This window comes from Zingiber officinale, chromosome 9A (genome assembly GCF_018446385.1).
Source record: "Zingiber officinale cultivar Zhangliang chromosome 9A, Zo_v1.1, whole genome shotgun sequence".
NCBI classification, from domain to species: Eukaryota; Viridiplantae; Streptophyta; class Magnoliopsida; order Zingiberales; family Zingiberaceae; genus Zingiber; species Zingiber officinale.
In genome coordinates this window covers 112,476,907-112,491,294 of record NC_056002.1, presented here as the reverse complement: position 1 = coordinate 112,491,294, position 14,388 = coordinate 112,476,907, and the positions used below count along the sequence as shown (strand labels likewise).

Below are 14,388 nucleotides of genomic sequence, written 5' to 3'. Positions count from 1 at the left end.
GTCAGTCATACTACCTGATGTGTCCTGATAAATCACATGGTGCTACACTTATTCTTAATCAGTCGGGATGATTAGGATGGAGGGTTTGGTATGTTAAGAGGCGTCAGATCAAAGTGTCTGACTGGCGGGACTAATCGGAGATTTGCTTAGCGTTCAATCAGTGGAGTCGAACGAAGAGGAGCTAAGCGTCTAATTGGTGGAGCCGAGCGGAGAGGAGTTGAGCATCTGATTGATAGAACCAAGTCGGAGATGAGCTGGGTCGATCTTGTTGATCCATCTTAACTTTAACCTTATGCTCGGTAAGACCATTGACTTTCCTTGTACACATAGAGGTTTCTCATACTCCTTAAATCACTATTAAAAAAAAATATAACATAGTTCAACTCCAATTAAAACTCTACTTTTTAAACAGTTACAATCCATCCGCAAGGGTAAATCATAACTTAACAAATGATACAATGATCAAATTTGGAGAGAAATCTCACACTTAACCCTTCAATATATAATTAATTATAGATGAAAAGAGGACTACCAAGAGAGATTTTAATGAAGTAATCCTTTGGCAGTTTTATTTGTTTTCATGCTTTTTCTTATTAAAAAAAGTCATCAAAATCAATTTAAAAATAATATCTAGCGGTCACATTTCTATCTGTTTGTCTGTTTGGGTTAAAAAAACCTTGCACGTGCAAGACAGATGACCAGCCAGCAACGCCGTTCCTTTGCTGCCACCGGCCGAACCGAACGACGGAATGATTATCCCACTGAAGCAGGCAGGAAGGGACCAAAATGGCAATTGACATCTATTGTCCAATCCTAACGGAGGTAGACAGCGTGTAGAATTCTATGGGAGAGCAATATGCAGTCGTTTTAATACCTCCGGTGTCCTCCCAGAACTTCAACCGCTGCAGTTAATAAGGAATCACAGCAATTGAGGCGTGATCTCATCTCATCTAAGACGAGCCACCCACTTTCTTGCCAAGGATGTCTGCTTCCCTCTCCGTCGCCAAGATCGTCGCTCTCCCTTCCTCTTTGCCCCGCCTCCTCCAGCCTGCCGCCCGCTTCCACCGCGTCCTTTCCGCTACCAACCTACCGCTCCGACTGCATACTCGTCGGTCTCCCCTCTTCACCCGATTCTTCGCCTCTTCCGTCTCCGCCACCGCCGCCGCGACCACCATCTCCGTCGGCGACCAGCTTCCCGACGCCACACTTTCCTACTTCGACTCCGACGGGGAGCTCCAGACCGTCACCGTGTCTGATCTCACCAAGGGCAAGAAGGCCATCCTCTTCGCCGTCCCGGGGGCCTTTACCCCAACGTGTTCCCAGAAGCACCTCCCCGGATTCGTGGAAAAGGCCGGGGAGCTGCGCGCCAAGGGCGTCGACACCATCGCCTGCATATCGGTCAACGACGCGTTCGTGATGCGTGCCTGGAAGAAGGACCTTAACATTAGGGACGAGGTTTTGCTTCTCTCCGATGGCAACGGGGAGTTCACCCGGGCTCTCGGAGTGGAGCTCGATTTGTCTGATAAGCCCGTGGGCCTTGGCGTCCGATCCCGGCGCTATGCATTGCTGGCGGAGGATGGGGTTGTCAAGGTGCTCAATTTGGATGAAGGAGGTTCCTTTACCATCAGCGGCCCCGAGGACTTGCTCAAGGTCCTATAATACCCCCTTTTGCCATCCCAGCTGTTTCAGGTTTGCAGTCTACTTTTTTGCACTCCAAAAATGTTCAATTTGGATAAATGAATTCTCGTTATGCTTCTTGAATAATGAAATATTGGAGAATTTAGCATTTCCTAGCTTTTTGATCAGCTAATTGAGGCAGATTGATTGTATGTTGATGATTGTTGCGAGTACAATACGTGTTTGTGCAAATGCCTAAGAGGATATCAATTGGGAAAAATGAAATGGATTGTCTGTTAAGCGTAATCTAGGTATTTGCCAAAATGCCTAAGAGAATGGAAATTCATAAAAATAAAACAAAAAATAGAATTAATATCTCATTTCATCGTAGAACTTTAGAGTATAAATTTGACGTCGTAAGTCTTATGCTGTAAATGTTTGTTGATACGGTTAATTACTAAATCTATCACAAAATCTGCATAGATTTTCAAATCCATCACAATATCTCAAATTTGACAAATGTATTACCATTAAACTGTTTGTCCATCTAATGTTAACTTAGTGAGGTAATGTTAAAATGGTAGAATGTCAACTAATCTATGTCTCCTGGCAATTCAGCAATATGATCAACTATTTAAATAATCAACTAATAGCTCTAATTCCCTAATACCCAATTCTCTGCATTGATCCGCCAACCTTGTATCTACATCAGGGCGATGGTTGGAAATCGGAGGGATCCGTGGATTTGAGATCCTTCTATGGTTTCAATATTCTTAAACTGAAGCAATCCAGTTAGAAAATAATAATAGTTTTTCTTGACAATGTGAGTTTGAGAATTGGTTCGTCAGATCCCACAAGTTTCCAAGGGATGGAAAAGTAGTATAGGTGTTGATGGAAAATTGTTAATAGGGTCCATCTGCTAAGAAGTTATTTCTCAAATTGGTGGTGTGTTAAGTAGTGAAAGTTGGACTCAATTCAATCAAGAAACTAAGGTAGAATGATGAAGAGAAGAGGTTAGGGTACAGGTTAAATTCTTAAGTAAAGAACAATTGCGTAGGCTGTAGGATCTTCGAGATGAAATCTTTTGGTATAGCTGCAACATGTGGATCTCTAGATCCTCAACCTTGGTCCTTTCCATAGACACATTAGATGATACCCTCTCTAAGGAGGTGATGATGTAGGCAACCTGGAGAGTGCACCACTAGGCAAAGGTAGGAGATGGTGAGGCTCGTTAGAGTCCATGCTAGTTCAGAGGGAGAGAGAGAGTAGATGATGACTCAATCACGGTGAGGTGAGACAATTGCTGTTGACCTATTGTGGGGTGATTGCATTTCAAGGATTTCAAAATTTTAATTTCATCAAAGTTAATTATTAATGGTTGAGTTGGAAGGTGATGTAAGATCACTTGGCTATTGAAATCAAATCCCTTTGAATAAAGGTTATGATAGATTTGTTTTTTTTTTTAAATACATTTTATGTTTGGTAATTAACCATGCAAGATATATTGAAACGAGGACACTCCTATAACCAAAATGAAATGAGAAACAAGATACTCTAAGAAATAAATAAATCTTAAACTTCATTCAACAACTTGGTTTACACTTTACATAAGGCCTTGTAAACAATCCTACTTATTGATATTAAATTGACTGTTACACATGACTTTTCCAAATAATATACATTTCTTAGATTGGAATGCCTGCTATTTTCATGATTCTCAGAATATACATGGACCTTAATTGATAATAAAATAAATCAATTTCATGCATTAAAATAGTGCACGCACCAATATAAGTCCCTAAAGTAATTTAAATGAGTTTTCCATTTGTGTTATTTATTTTGCGTATTTATTCAGCATGGATTTTCTGTAACAACTGTGGCTATCCTTAAATCTGCTCTATATAGTTGATGTTGTCAAATTGTTGAATGAATGTTTGTGGTATAATACGATCTTACTTCTATTATAACTATGTCCAAATGGACTAGTACTTTTTTCTATTGAAAATGAATTTAGTAGCATATTTACTTGTAAAGAAATATAAAAAAAAATTGCCTTTTCTATTAGTTGCAGTCCTCTTCTGGTACTTGCTAACCAGTTCCTTGTGTTTCCTTTCTTCCTATTTATTTCCTTGGATGATCAGTTTTTTGCCTGTAGAACCTTGAAGGTCTGTTCGATTATCTTTATGTTTTTTAAGTTATTAGAAAATAGATGTGTATATATATTCGTCCCTTCACGGATATCTTTTATGTTTTGGAGAGTGATGTTGCAACACAATTCTGAGATGGAACAGAAGTGAGCAGAAATCCTTCTGTTTGCTTAAGCTTTCAGGATAAATCAATGAATCGCGATTACATAAGTCAATGCCGAAGTTGTTACTCGTTTATCTCCTCAGTCTGAAAATTCCGACTCGACTCGACATTTTGTAACTGCATAGTTTTTCAACTCTTGTAGCCTATTTATCCGGCCGATATAAATTGTGCTTCCTTAAGGAGTATGAAGTGAAATAGGTGCCTTGAAATGATTAGTAAATTAGATTATATACTTGTGCTGAGATCCTCAATCCAATCTTTTCCCCATGTATGAATACCAGATATTGGCCTAGAGATAGTCTTTTCAAGATCTAATTTCAATCTTGAAACTTAATTAGTAGAATAATTAAGATCATTTTTTAATTACTCATAATTAATTAACACTAAAATTAGGAATGTTTTTTTAGTAAAAGTAGGTAATAGGATTGCCGATTGTATTAGTAAATTTATCGAAGGAAGCAAGTAATATTTGAATTAAAAAAAAATAATGGCAAATTAGTAAATCGCGTAATGAAAGCGGTTGAATACCAAAATTATGCATCTCATGCCCATTTTGCCCCTTCATATTTGTCCCCGTCGTTATAGTTTTAGCAATCGACTCGGGTCATTGTTTATCAGCACATTAAGATCTAAACTGATTTGCAACGCTATAACAATTGATTAAAAAATGTAATTCGTGTGTAAAAAATTATTATTCTTCAATATGATATATAAACCGTGTTCCAAATAACTTGCTATACTTTAATAATTAATTAGGATAAATATAGAGGAGCTAAATGAATATGGGATAACCTACGTGATTTAGATATTTTTGATTATATGATTTAATAATTCGTAGAAAAAACAATCTTTCTTTCGTTGTCAATGTATATTCATATATTTTTTTTAATATGCAAGTCATTTCCCAATAAAACATAAAGCCTAACAAATAACTTAGGTAAATAATTTTTTTTTTTTAAAAAAGCATTGGACATATCGCCCATCGACATCCGCCGCTCTACTCGCCGACCGACCATGTCCTTAAGCATCGCCAGCTGAACTCAGGCGACAAAGAGGTGCCGCGCCTGCTTTTCTCCTACATTTCTCGATCTTCTCCTCTTTTTTCTTCTCCTTCAATGGATTTTCTTGTAATTGTGCGGATTTAGGGAAGACAGTGGTTCCCTGTAGCCTGTAGGGATTCGAGTATGGAAGCGGCTGCGCGGATGGATCTCGACGGCAACCCAATCGCCCCGATGACGATCTGGATGATTGGGGCCAGGGGTTTCATTGGATCCCATCTCTGCGAGAAACTGATGACCGAGACGCCGCACACGGTGCTGGCCGTGGACGTATACAGCGACAAAATCAAGCAACTGCTCGATCCGGCGTCCTCTGCCGAGGGGCAGGAGGCCCGCCACCCCTGGGACCGACGGATCCATTTTCACCACCTCAACATCAAGCACGACTCTAGGGTCGAGGGCCTTATCAAGATGTCCGAACTGGTTCGTCAGTTAATGCTTACTGGTCCACTTGGACACGTTCACATTCCTATCTTGCTTCGGATCTGTCATTCTGTGCAACAGTTTGATGCTCTCGGACCTGCATTTTCATTATCTGTCACTCACTCTAGCTGCGGTGTAGGGAACTCGGAACTGGTTTTTCATGATCTGTCGTATGATGCTTTGAGCCAGTCTACGCTGATATCATTTGGTGTCTTCTTCCGTTAGGTTTTTTGATCAAGTCTTTTTTTTAAAAAAAATGGACTTGGAGACGATCAACCTGGCAGCAATTTGCACGCCAGCGGATTATAACACCCGTCCTCTAGACACCATCTACAGCAATTTCATTGATGCTCTTCCCGTTGTAAGTTTTTTGGTTGCTTCACCTATCCAATTCTTAGATATTCAGTGCTTTGGTGTTTGTCTGATTTATGGGGCGTAGTTGTGCAGGTCAGATACTGCTCAGAGAGCAGCAAGCGTCTCATTCACTTCTCCATTTGTGAGGTGTATGGGAAAACAGTTGGCAGTTTCCTGACAAACGATCACCCTCTCAAGGTGTGAATCACAGCATTCGCATAATTCGTTGTTTGCCTGAACAGTTAATCATATGGAAATAAAGAGTCATGTATCTATCTAGATTAATTGATCAAAGCATGATAACATGCCCAAACTGCCATTGCTTGATAATTTTTTTTGCCTAATGTAAAAGTATCTTATCTTGATTATCTATACTAGCTCCCATCCTTGTAAGTGTGTTTATATTAGTCATGATTGATTGGAGCTTGAAGGGAAAAGTTATTTTGCTTGTTATGGTTAATTGAGCATTACATAAAGCACACTGCATTTGGTTTGTCCATATCTGTAATTAGGTGATGTTAAATTGGTTGATCTGGAACCTCAATCCAACTTGCCCCTTTTGCATAAACGTTGTGACAACCAGTGTTCTAAATGGCAGCCGCCTAGGCAGGAGACGAACATCAACCGCACCGCCTTTGTCTGAGGTGGTGTTTTAGGCGATAACTCATCTCCTTTCACCACCGCCGTGTTTGGAATTGCCACCGCCATTGCTGCCGCCGGTTCGTTGCTGCATCACGTCGCTTGGGCCGACGAGGAGTCCAGACACGTCGCGCAAGCCTAGACACCTCGTCCAAGCCTGGTGACACGTCCAGAGTCGTCGCACTAGTCTGGCAACACATCCGGGTGATAGGCCCGGAGGCATCTCTTGAGCCCAACCATAATTATTCGAGGCGTGGGGCACCCAAAATCACATAGGTGTTGTGGGGCCTGAGGTGCTAGGTGCAAGTCTTATTGAAGAAAGACACTTTGAGTATAAATTTTTACAATTCAAACATATATAAGGAATTTCTGTCAAAAAATTTCACAAATTATTAAACAATAATGTAAATATAAAATTCAGTAACATTTAAATATTGAAATAGTTTATTTTCATAATCAAAATCAAACTTCAAATTAAAGGCAAATCAAAAGAATGGAAATTCTAAATTAATTTACAATTTGAATTTGTGAGAAACAAAAAAACAGAATCATTAGAATGTAAATTTTAAGCTAATTTACAATTTAATTATGTGAGAGTAAAAAAATAAAACTGATAAGAAAACTTTTGAACTTAAATATGTCAGGAAAAAAAATATCCTATTATTATGAAACAAAAGGAGAAAAGCAAGAAAGTGTAGCCAAATCTAGAGGCTGAAGTTGATGTAGGCGAGAGAAGAGTTCATGTTTAAGAAAGGAGTGGAGGGAAGGGGAGGTTGATGCTGATTTTTAGGGGAGAGGAAGAGTCATGTAAGAGAAAATAAGTGAAATAAGTTTGCAAGGGACTAAGGGAGGTTGATGTTCATTTTCTAGGGGAGAGGAAGAGTCAAGCAAGAAAAATATGTCGCATGCATGAAAATTAATGCAACCTAATTAATTTAAAGGGGATTTAAAGATATGGGTTGAACTTAAAAAAAAACAAATTAAAACTTCAATAAAGCGAGAAAAATCATGCCTTAAGCGTGCCTTAACCTCTCAAAAGGCGCGCGCTTAAGCGCGCTTCATTCAATTATTGTGCCGGGGTCATTGCCCAGGTGCAAATGCGTCTGGCTGTGCCTTGAGCCTAGGCGCAACCAGACGCATGCTTTACACAACTATGAGCCCGACGACGGGCTTGAAGGCATCGCTTGAGTCCGACAATGTGTCCAAACATGTCTTGTGGTCCCGACGACACATCAGTACTCGTCGTGCAGTCCCGACGACATGTCGGACTCGTCGTCCATCTTTAACAGGATACATGAGTAAGTTGTAAGTTAGGCTTTAAGTTAATTTTAATCAATTTCTAGTTATGATTGGGATAATTTAAATATACTTAATAAAGTATAATAAAATTATTCCCTTAATTTTGATATATATATATTTTAAAAAATATATTTTTTATTTTTCAATATTTAGATTAAATTTTTAATTTTTAATTAATATATTTTATTAAAAATAAATATTATAAAGAATAATAATTATTTATAATTTTTTGTATAAAAAATAGTAAAAAAAAATTCAACAGCCTAGGTACTGCCTATAGTGATTTACAACATTGGTCACAGACAATTTTGTATATGCAGTTTAGTTATTGCATGACTAATTCAAGTCCCTCAACTCTGCTTTGTTTTTTTTGGGTATCCACTTTGGTGGTGATTTTCATATTGAATTGGTGCCAATCATTTTCAGAATTACATATGAGATGTTAAAGATCAATACCAACCCGTTAATAGATAAGAATAAAGACATTAACGGGATATGCATTTGAAATGGATGACCGAGTTATTATATATATCATGATCGATACAGAAATGGATGAGAGTAATTTTTTCATTCAAAGGATAAAATTTAATAGATAAAAATTAGAATGTATGGTTGAGAGTATTTCTCTCATCCAATAGATAGGGATAAAATTTCTTTGTGGATATAATTTAGTTTTATGATAACTATGTATCTTGCATGGTGAGTACTATAAATACTCCCCCCTGCATTCACGTTCAATCATCCAACGAAAAATAAAAGTGTAGTCTTCAAATTGAAAGTTGTTCTTCATCTTCCTTTTCTTTTTCTCTCTAAAATTGTGAGTGATCCTCAAAAGTGTTGTAGTGTTTTTGAAGTGTGGATATAATACAAGTAATTTATTTACTTGTTTATAGTCCAATTTTTTCAACATGAGATGCACTAGAATTTCATTACAAATAGGCATGGAAGTGACTTTACTTTAAATGTAGAGAAAATAAGTTTTGAGGTGCAAGATAGTGAACAACACTGAAAGTATCACAAACTGCACAAGATTTAAATGTATTTTCTTGTGGGTGGTCAGATGCACAATAAAGGAAGTTAAAGCCATTTTAATTTCATGGTTTTAATTTACTTAGAGACAGTAGTCTATTGCATGCTATATTTTCTTGTGAATATACTGGGCTACATGAATTACTTTGTTGATGCTGTGGCTATATACCTTACCCTTGCTCATATCAGATTTCAGTATCTTTCTTACTTGATACTTTACATTTTTCCCCCTCCATTCTGCTGATGAGAATATTTGTGATCTCATAGACACCAGAATTCTATGTACTCAAAGAAGATGCATCCCCATGCATTTTTTTGGTTCTATTTGTAAGCAGAGGTGGTCATATGCATGTGCAAAGCAACTTATCGAGAGGCTAATATATGGTAACTTTACTCAGGTTTTCTTGTATCTGCAGAATGTAGTATTTTTGTTCTTATACCTTTTGGATTATTTGAAGCTGAGGGTGCAGAAAATGGTCTTGAGTTCACTATTGTGAGGCCTTTCAATTGGATTGGACCAAGGATGGACTTCATTCCTGGAATAGATGGTCCTAGTGAGCCTCTAAAAATGTTGATGGCTGTCAGTCCCAACGGACATTTGTCTACATCAAGGATGCCATAGAGGCTGTTCTGTTGATGATAGTAACTTTCTTGTTCCTCTATATTTCTTATAGATTTGCTATGAAATAAAAACCGTTCTCACACCCTGCTGGAGCCTGTCTCTTCTCCATTTTTTTTTTTTGTATATTTTTGATGAAATAAACACTATTCACATCCTGCAGGAAAACCCTCCACGAGCTAATCGTCATATATTCAATGTCGGTAATCCTAACAACGAAGTCACTATGAAGCAACTTGCTGAAATCATGACACAGGTACCTACGTTCTATCAGCAAGTTGCAGATCTTCCGAGCTTTTCTTATCTTTTAATGTGGTTCGCCTTCTCTCCAGGTGTATTCAAAGGTGTCGGGGGAACCTCCTTTGGAGGTACCAATTGTTGATGTGAGTTCCAAAGAGTTCTACGGTGAAGGATATGATGATAGTGATAAGCAAATTCCTGACATGACCATTATCAATAAACAACTAGGTATTTAGCTAATACACCAACCTGTGTTTCATTTTCATGTTTATTCTGAACGTACAAGTTAATGATAGTTTCATTGCAGGTTGGAACCCAAAAACATCCTCATGGGACTTGTTAGATTCAACACTGACCTACCAACATAAGATATACTCAGAAGCCATGAGGAGATCAATGGCAAAGTCGGTTGCATCCAGCTAGATGGCCCAAGCAGAATGAATTTCCTGAAGCATATCTGCTTTAATCCGATTTGAAGGTCGTATTCTTTTTTTTTTTTTTTTTTTTTTTGATGAATGATTTGAAGGTCGTTCTATTAGTTGGTTTATATTCTTTCCATTACTAGTTCATATTGGGCTTTTGTGACGCATAATTTTTTGTGCTCCTAAGGAACTATCTACTGAGAGCGTAACTTTTGCATATAACTCTGTAACATATCATCCGTATGTTAGACATGACCTAGCATGATATTTTTCTTTATTTTGCTGCACCAGCGATGCCACCATCTAAAGTTGTTTGTTATCCTTTTGTGAAACAACAATTTCAACGTATCAGTTTCTAATTTATTCTGACAATGATTTAAAAAGATAGTAGAGAAGGAATAATAATCCTATTTTTTTTTTGTCTTTTTAGTAATTGTTCCTAAACATTACTGCAATTAGTCTGTCTCACAGCTCTAATCTCCAGGCATGATCCCACCAAACATCCAACAAGTCTAAGGGCATCTCCCATCCTTAAAGTTCCAAATGAGTTTTTTTTTTTTTTTTTTTTGATTTATTATGTTTTTAATATGCCACATCACAATTAGAAAAACTCATTGAAATATTTTCAATGGTTAAAGTTTTAAGTAAATTTTTTTGTGATTTAATTTATAACAAATAGTTATATGGTTCCATGCATATTATATCAATTTTGATAAAAAAAAACATATTTTGAATTTTTACTACTATTCTTAAACTATAAATCTCAAATCTTATTTCTAGTTTAAGATTTGAGATTTTAAAAATTTCTCACACCTTCCATTGGAGATGCCTTAAAATCTCAACAATTACCCCTCTGAATATTTAATTAGAAAGGACTGCAATGTCAAAAAATCTTGCTGTGAATTAGCATTGGGAATCAAAAGTGGTCTACCGAATTCCACTCAAAACCGCACACTGCAATGTTAACATGTTCAAACAAACAATTGTTTCTTTGTAAGAAAACAAACAATAGCCTAGTATTACATTTTGCTCCACTAGAATTACTTCCATTAAAAAACATGGAGATGCAACTTCCCAGTATTGCCCAATACTAGAACTTCAATAAGTGATCTCTAGTCTCAATTGCATTATAAACTATATTTTGTTTTTAACAGTTCAAATTGATTTAAAAAGAAAAAAGGAACCAAATTATAATGCTTTTATTTGAGAGGGATATATTTTGTTTGGCCACACCCACAGGTTCAATATAAAGGTTATTCTTTTTCCTAAATACCTTTGGGACATTATGATACCCTCATATTTTAGTTTTACATTTCACCAGTGCATCTGTGTCACTTCTTCGTGTTAGAACTTTTGCCCTCTTTGAGCTCACTCTCAGAATATCATTAATCACCTTACAAATTGCCGAATCCTAGCAAAACTTGTCTCCTATGTATTTAACTCAGCCATTAAAATAATGCTACATTTGATTATAACGAACGTCATTCTCATTAAAGCCTCTATACGAGTCACATGCATGCTAACTCAATGCCAAACATATTCCATCGGATCCCAGCTTTTGCATCAGACCCAACTTGAGAAAGTTTCCACAGAAGGGGAATTCAAAAGCCTAACACCCTTTGTGACAAAGCCAGAATACCATCAGAACTGTCCTATGTGGGGCAAAAGATGACAACAAATGTAGCTATTAACCAAAGTATTTGCCCCTCCTTTAACTATCCAAAGCTGACAAGTCCTACCTGTATTTTTTTTTCAATTTCGTTTTAATAAAAGCTGTACAGCACATGCTTCTATGTCATCATATGCAGTTTGTTTACCGGTAGTCTTAAATCTCTGAAGAATAAAATTTAAAAATTTCAGTTGAAGCTGCTTTGCCATGGAGCGGAGGGTCCTCGAGAAAGGTAGAAGAGTAAAAGCAAAATTTATTTGATGTGATGGAGTCCAGCTCTGAGATAACTGAATCTATTACGAACACTCGGATGGTTAACCAGCAAGATTCACAGCAGAGATACTGGTAAATGTAGATCGATATCACATCGATGTCCATTCTTACATTAAATTCCACCGTGTAGGTAGATACGCAACACAGATACTTGTCATTTTAGTAGTAATCAGTTCGATGTTATATCCCATCCAACTGACCAAAAGAAAGATAGGAAACAACAGCAACAACCGAAGCACACAAAAAGCTACGTCCGTCTTTAGCTTCTTAAGCGACCGCTGTTGAGTCCCATACATCCTGACCACAAGTTCTTCAACGACCTCTTCTGCACACAGTCACATCGCCATCAGCAAAACACACAAATCGTGGAACTAGATAAAGTCAGGAACAAGGCGGAGAAACCCACCCTCTTGGGCTTTTGGCACAGGAGCTCAGGAGGGATCTTGTACAAGTCCTCGTCTACAGCCTTGGATGCTCTGGACCTTCTCGGAGTCGCTTGCTGTTTGAGATCAGCGACGACCCTCACTTGCTTCCCCTTTTGCTCTTTCGCGTACGGTTTATGATCCCCCGTCGCATTACCAACTTTCTTGGCCTGAAAAAACATCCACAATTTGCAGAAGAATAGCATCAGACTTGGGTCTAGAGTATAAACTGTCATAGCGATCCGTAAGTACCTTTCTATGGTGGTGTTGATAGACTGGTGCTGTATGAGTCGGCGCACTGAAGACGCCCTCATGTTCATGATCACCATAATAATGACCACGGATCAGCCCGGCCTGCAGCTCGAAGTAATGGGTGACGGGGAGCTCGTCGCAGTAATCCCAGTACCCAAATGCTGGAACCTGGCGCCGCTTCATCATGCACTCCTAACATTGACCAAAATTGAACTCTAAGTTTACTTACATGCACACTAACAAAGCCAAATCTAACACACATACAAACCTCCATCATTGTTGTGCTCTTAACTTAAAAGGGACGACTGGAGCAGCAGGTTTATATAGGAGAGGTAGAGGAAAGGGAATGGTGGTTGAGAAGAATAAGTGAGTGGAGGAGGAAGGGAATGTGAGCGTAGCAGCAAAGGCAGCAGCAGTAGTAGAGAGGAGGGGTCTTAATCAGAAGGACAAGGCAAGAAGTGCTTTGGCCATCTTTACTAGGCATGGCCTGCTGCCCTCGGGGCTCAGGGTAGGAAGCCACACTCATTGCCATCAAAGACCTAATCTATTCCATTTCGACCACCACCACCACCACCCCCCACTCCTCCCATTCACCCTTTTCCTCTGACCCTCGGGCCCTTTTCCCAAGGCCAGCAGTATTGGTTCATTCGCACTGATCCTCTGGTCTCCATTAACCGAAAGCCCCACTACTTACTGCTAGGCCATGCCATGCCATGGCATGGGGTTGACGTTTGGGCTTCGAGAGAAGGAAGGAATAGCCGGTCATGACTTGGGCCGCGCGGGTTGAGAAGCTGCCCCTCTCCGCCTCGGTTCGCCCCCACGCACAGTCACGTGAAACCACGTCAGTTGTATTAACTCTTCCTCGGCATGGGGAGCCACAGCTTCATCCTGTTTCTCGATAAAAGGAAGCCGTTCGTTGTCAAACTCCATGGACCTTGACAAGGCGCATTGAATGGACGAGGAGGCCTTTCAGAGCGTTTCATCGCTGCTGGTTCTGGAGGAGGAGGAGGAGGTGGCTGTTGTTATTGTTGTGTACCTCTTGGATTGGCATTGTTCATCCTTATTGGCCTCATAATTATGCACTAATTGCTCTTGCTTTTGCAGGAATTGTATGCACAGCAGTGCTGCTTCTTCTGGCTTCCGCTCGCTCTGCCCGATGATGAGGCTGGTTTCTTCGGAAAGCAGAGTTTCGTACATGGATTAACTATTGTATAGCGACCACGCCAAACGAGGTCTTGCTTACCTTCGCCTCGGGGTGGTTGAATCGTCAGAGTTGCAACAAATCTGAAATTCACAGTTGATGTTAAAATTTTCTCCTTGGTTTAAACGAGTTTTTACAAATTTTTATAGGTATTCTTGAAAGTAGAAATTTTTTTACTTTAAACAGATTTGTGTTGAAGTACCTTGTTAAATCATCATCCGAGAGGGGGCATGTGCATAAATGTTGCCTTGTTTTTAAATAATGATATAGTTTTGGCTTAAAAAGAATAAGGTAAAGTTGATGGTTGAGTTAGGGCTATCCAGTTGGTTCAATGACTTAGGGTCTAGTATGAAGTGAGCTTTGAGGTAGGAGACAATGGATGACGGTTTGGGAAATCTCAGAGACCTAAAAAACCTAGCAGGGAGGATTCCAGAATGAGAAACATAAAGTTGTTTATATGCTGAGTTCTTTGATAATCGAGAACAAGTAGAGCAATTTATGTGTCCTAGTGAATGACAATAAATGAATGCATTCGAAGAACTGAAGACCCAATGGGAAGTG

At 38.8% G+C, this 14,388-nt stretch overlaps 2 protein-coding genes and 1 pseudogene across 2 annotated transcripts; 2 read left to right on the top strand and 1 right to left on the bottom strand.

Moving 5' to 3' along the window:
* Positions 1-885: 885 nt before the first annotated feature.
* LOC122019700 (peroxiredoxin-2E-1, chloroplastic-like) lies at positions 886-1,786 on the top strand. The gene has a single exon (XM_042577168.1). It carries the CDS (start codon positions 982-984, stop codon positions 1,657-1,659), a length of 678 nt encoding a protein of 225 aa, XP_042433102.1. The 5' UTR covers positions 886-981; the 3' UTR covers positions 1,660-1,786.
* A 130-nt stretch (positions 1,787-1,916) lies between these two features.
* On the top strand, positions 1,917-13,997 carry LOC122019702 (annotated as a pseudogene).
* Positions 12,020-13,628, bottom strand: LOC122019701. The gene is made up of 4 exons (XM_042577170.1): positions 12,895-13,628; positions 12,627-12,818; positions 12,359-12,544; positions 12,020-12,277 (listed from the first exon to the last, which is right to left on the bottom strand). The coding sequence occupies exons 1-4, from the start codon at positions 12,901-12,903 to the stop codon at positions 12,212-12,214; spliced, it is 453 nt and encodes a 150-aa protein (XP_042433104.1). The 5' UTR covers positions 12,904-13,628; the 3' UTR covers positions 12,020-12,211.
* Positions 13,998-14,388: the final 391 nt, after the last annotated feature.

Excerpts from the sequence above, each read along its gene's own strand:
- LOC122019700 (XM_042577168.1), top strand. The coding sequence starts at position 982 with ATGTCTGCTTCCCTCTCCGTCGCCAAGATCGTCGCTCTCCCTTCCTCT.
- LOC122019701 (XM_042577170.1), bottom strand. Across the intron at positions 12,545-12,626 it reads ATCAACACCACCATAGAAAG|GCCAAGAAAGTTGGTAATGC; the intron begins GTACTTACGGAT and ends ATGTTTTTTCAG. Across the intron at positions 12,278-12,358 it reads TGTGCCAAAAGCCCAAGAGG|AAGAGGTCGTTGAAGAACTT; the intron begins GTGGGTTTCTCC and ends GACTGTGTGCAG.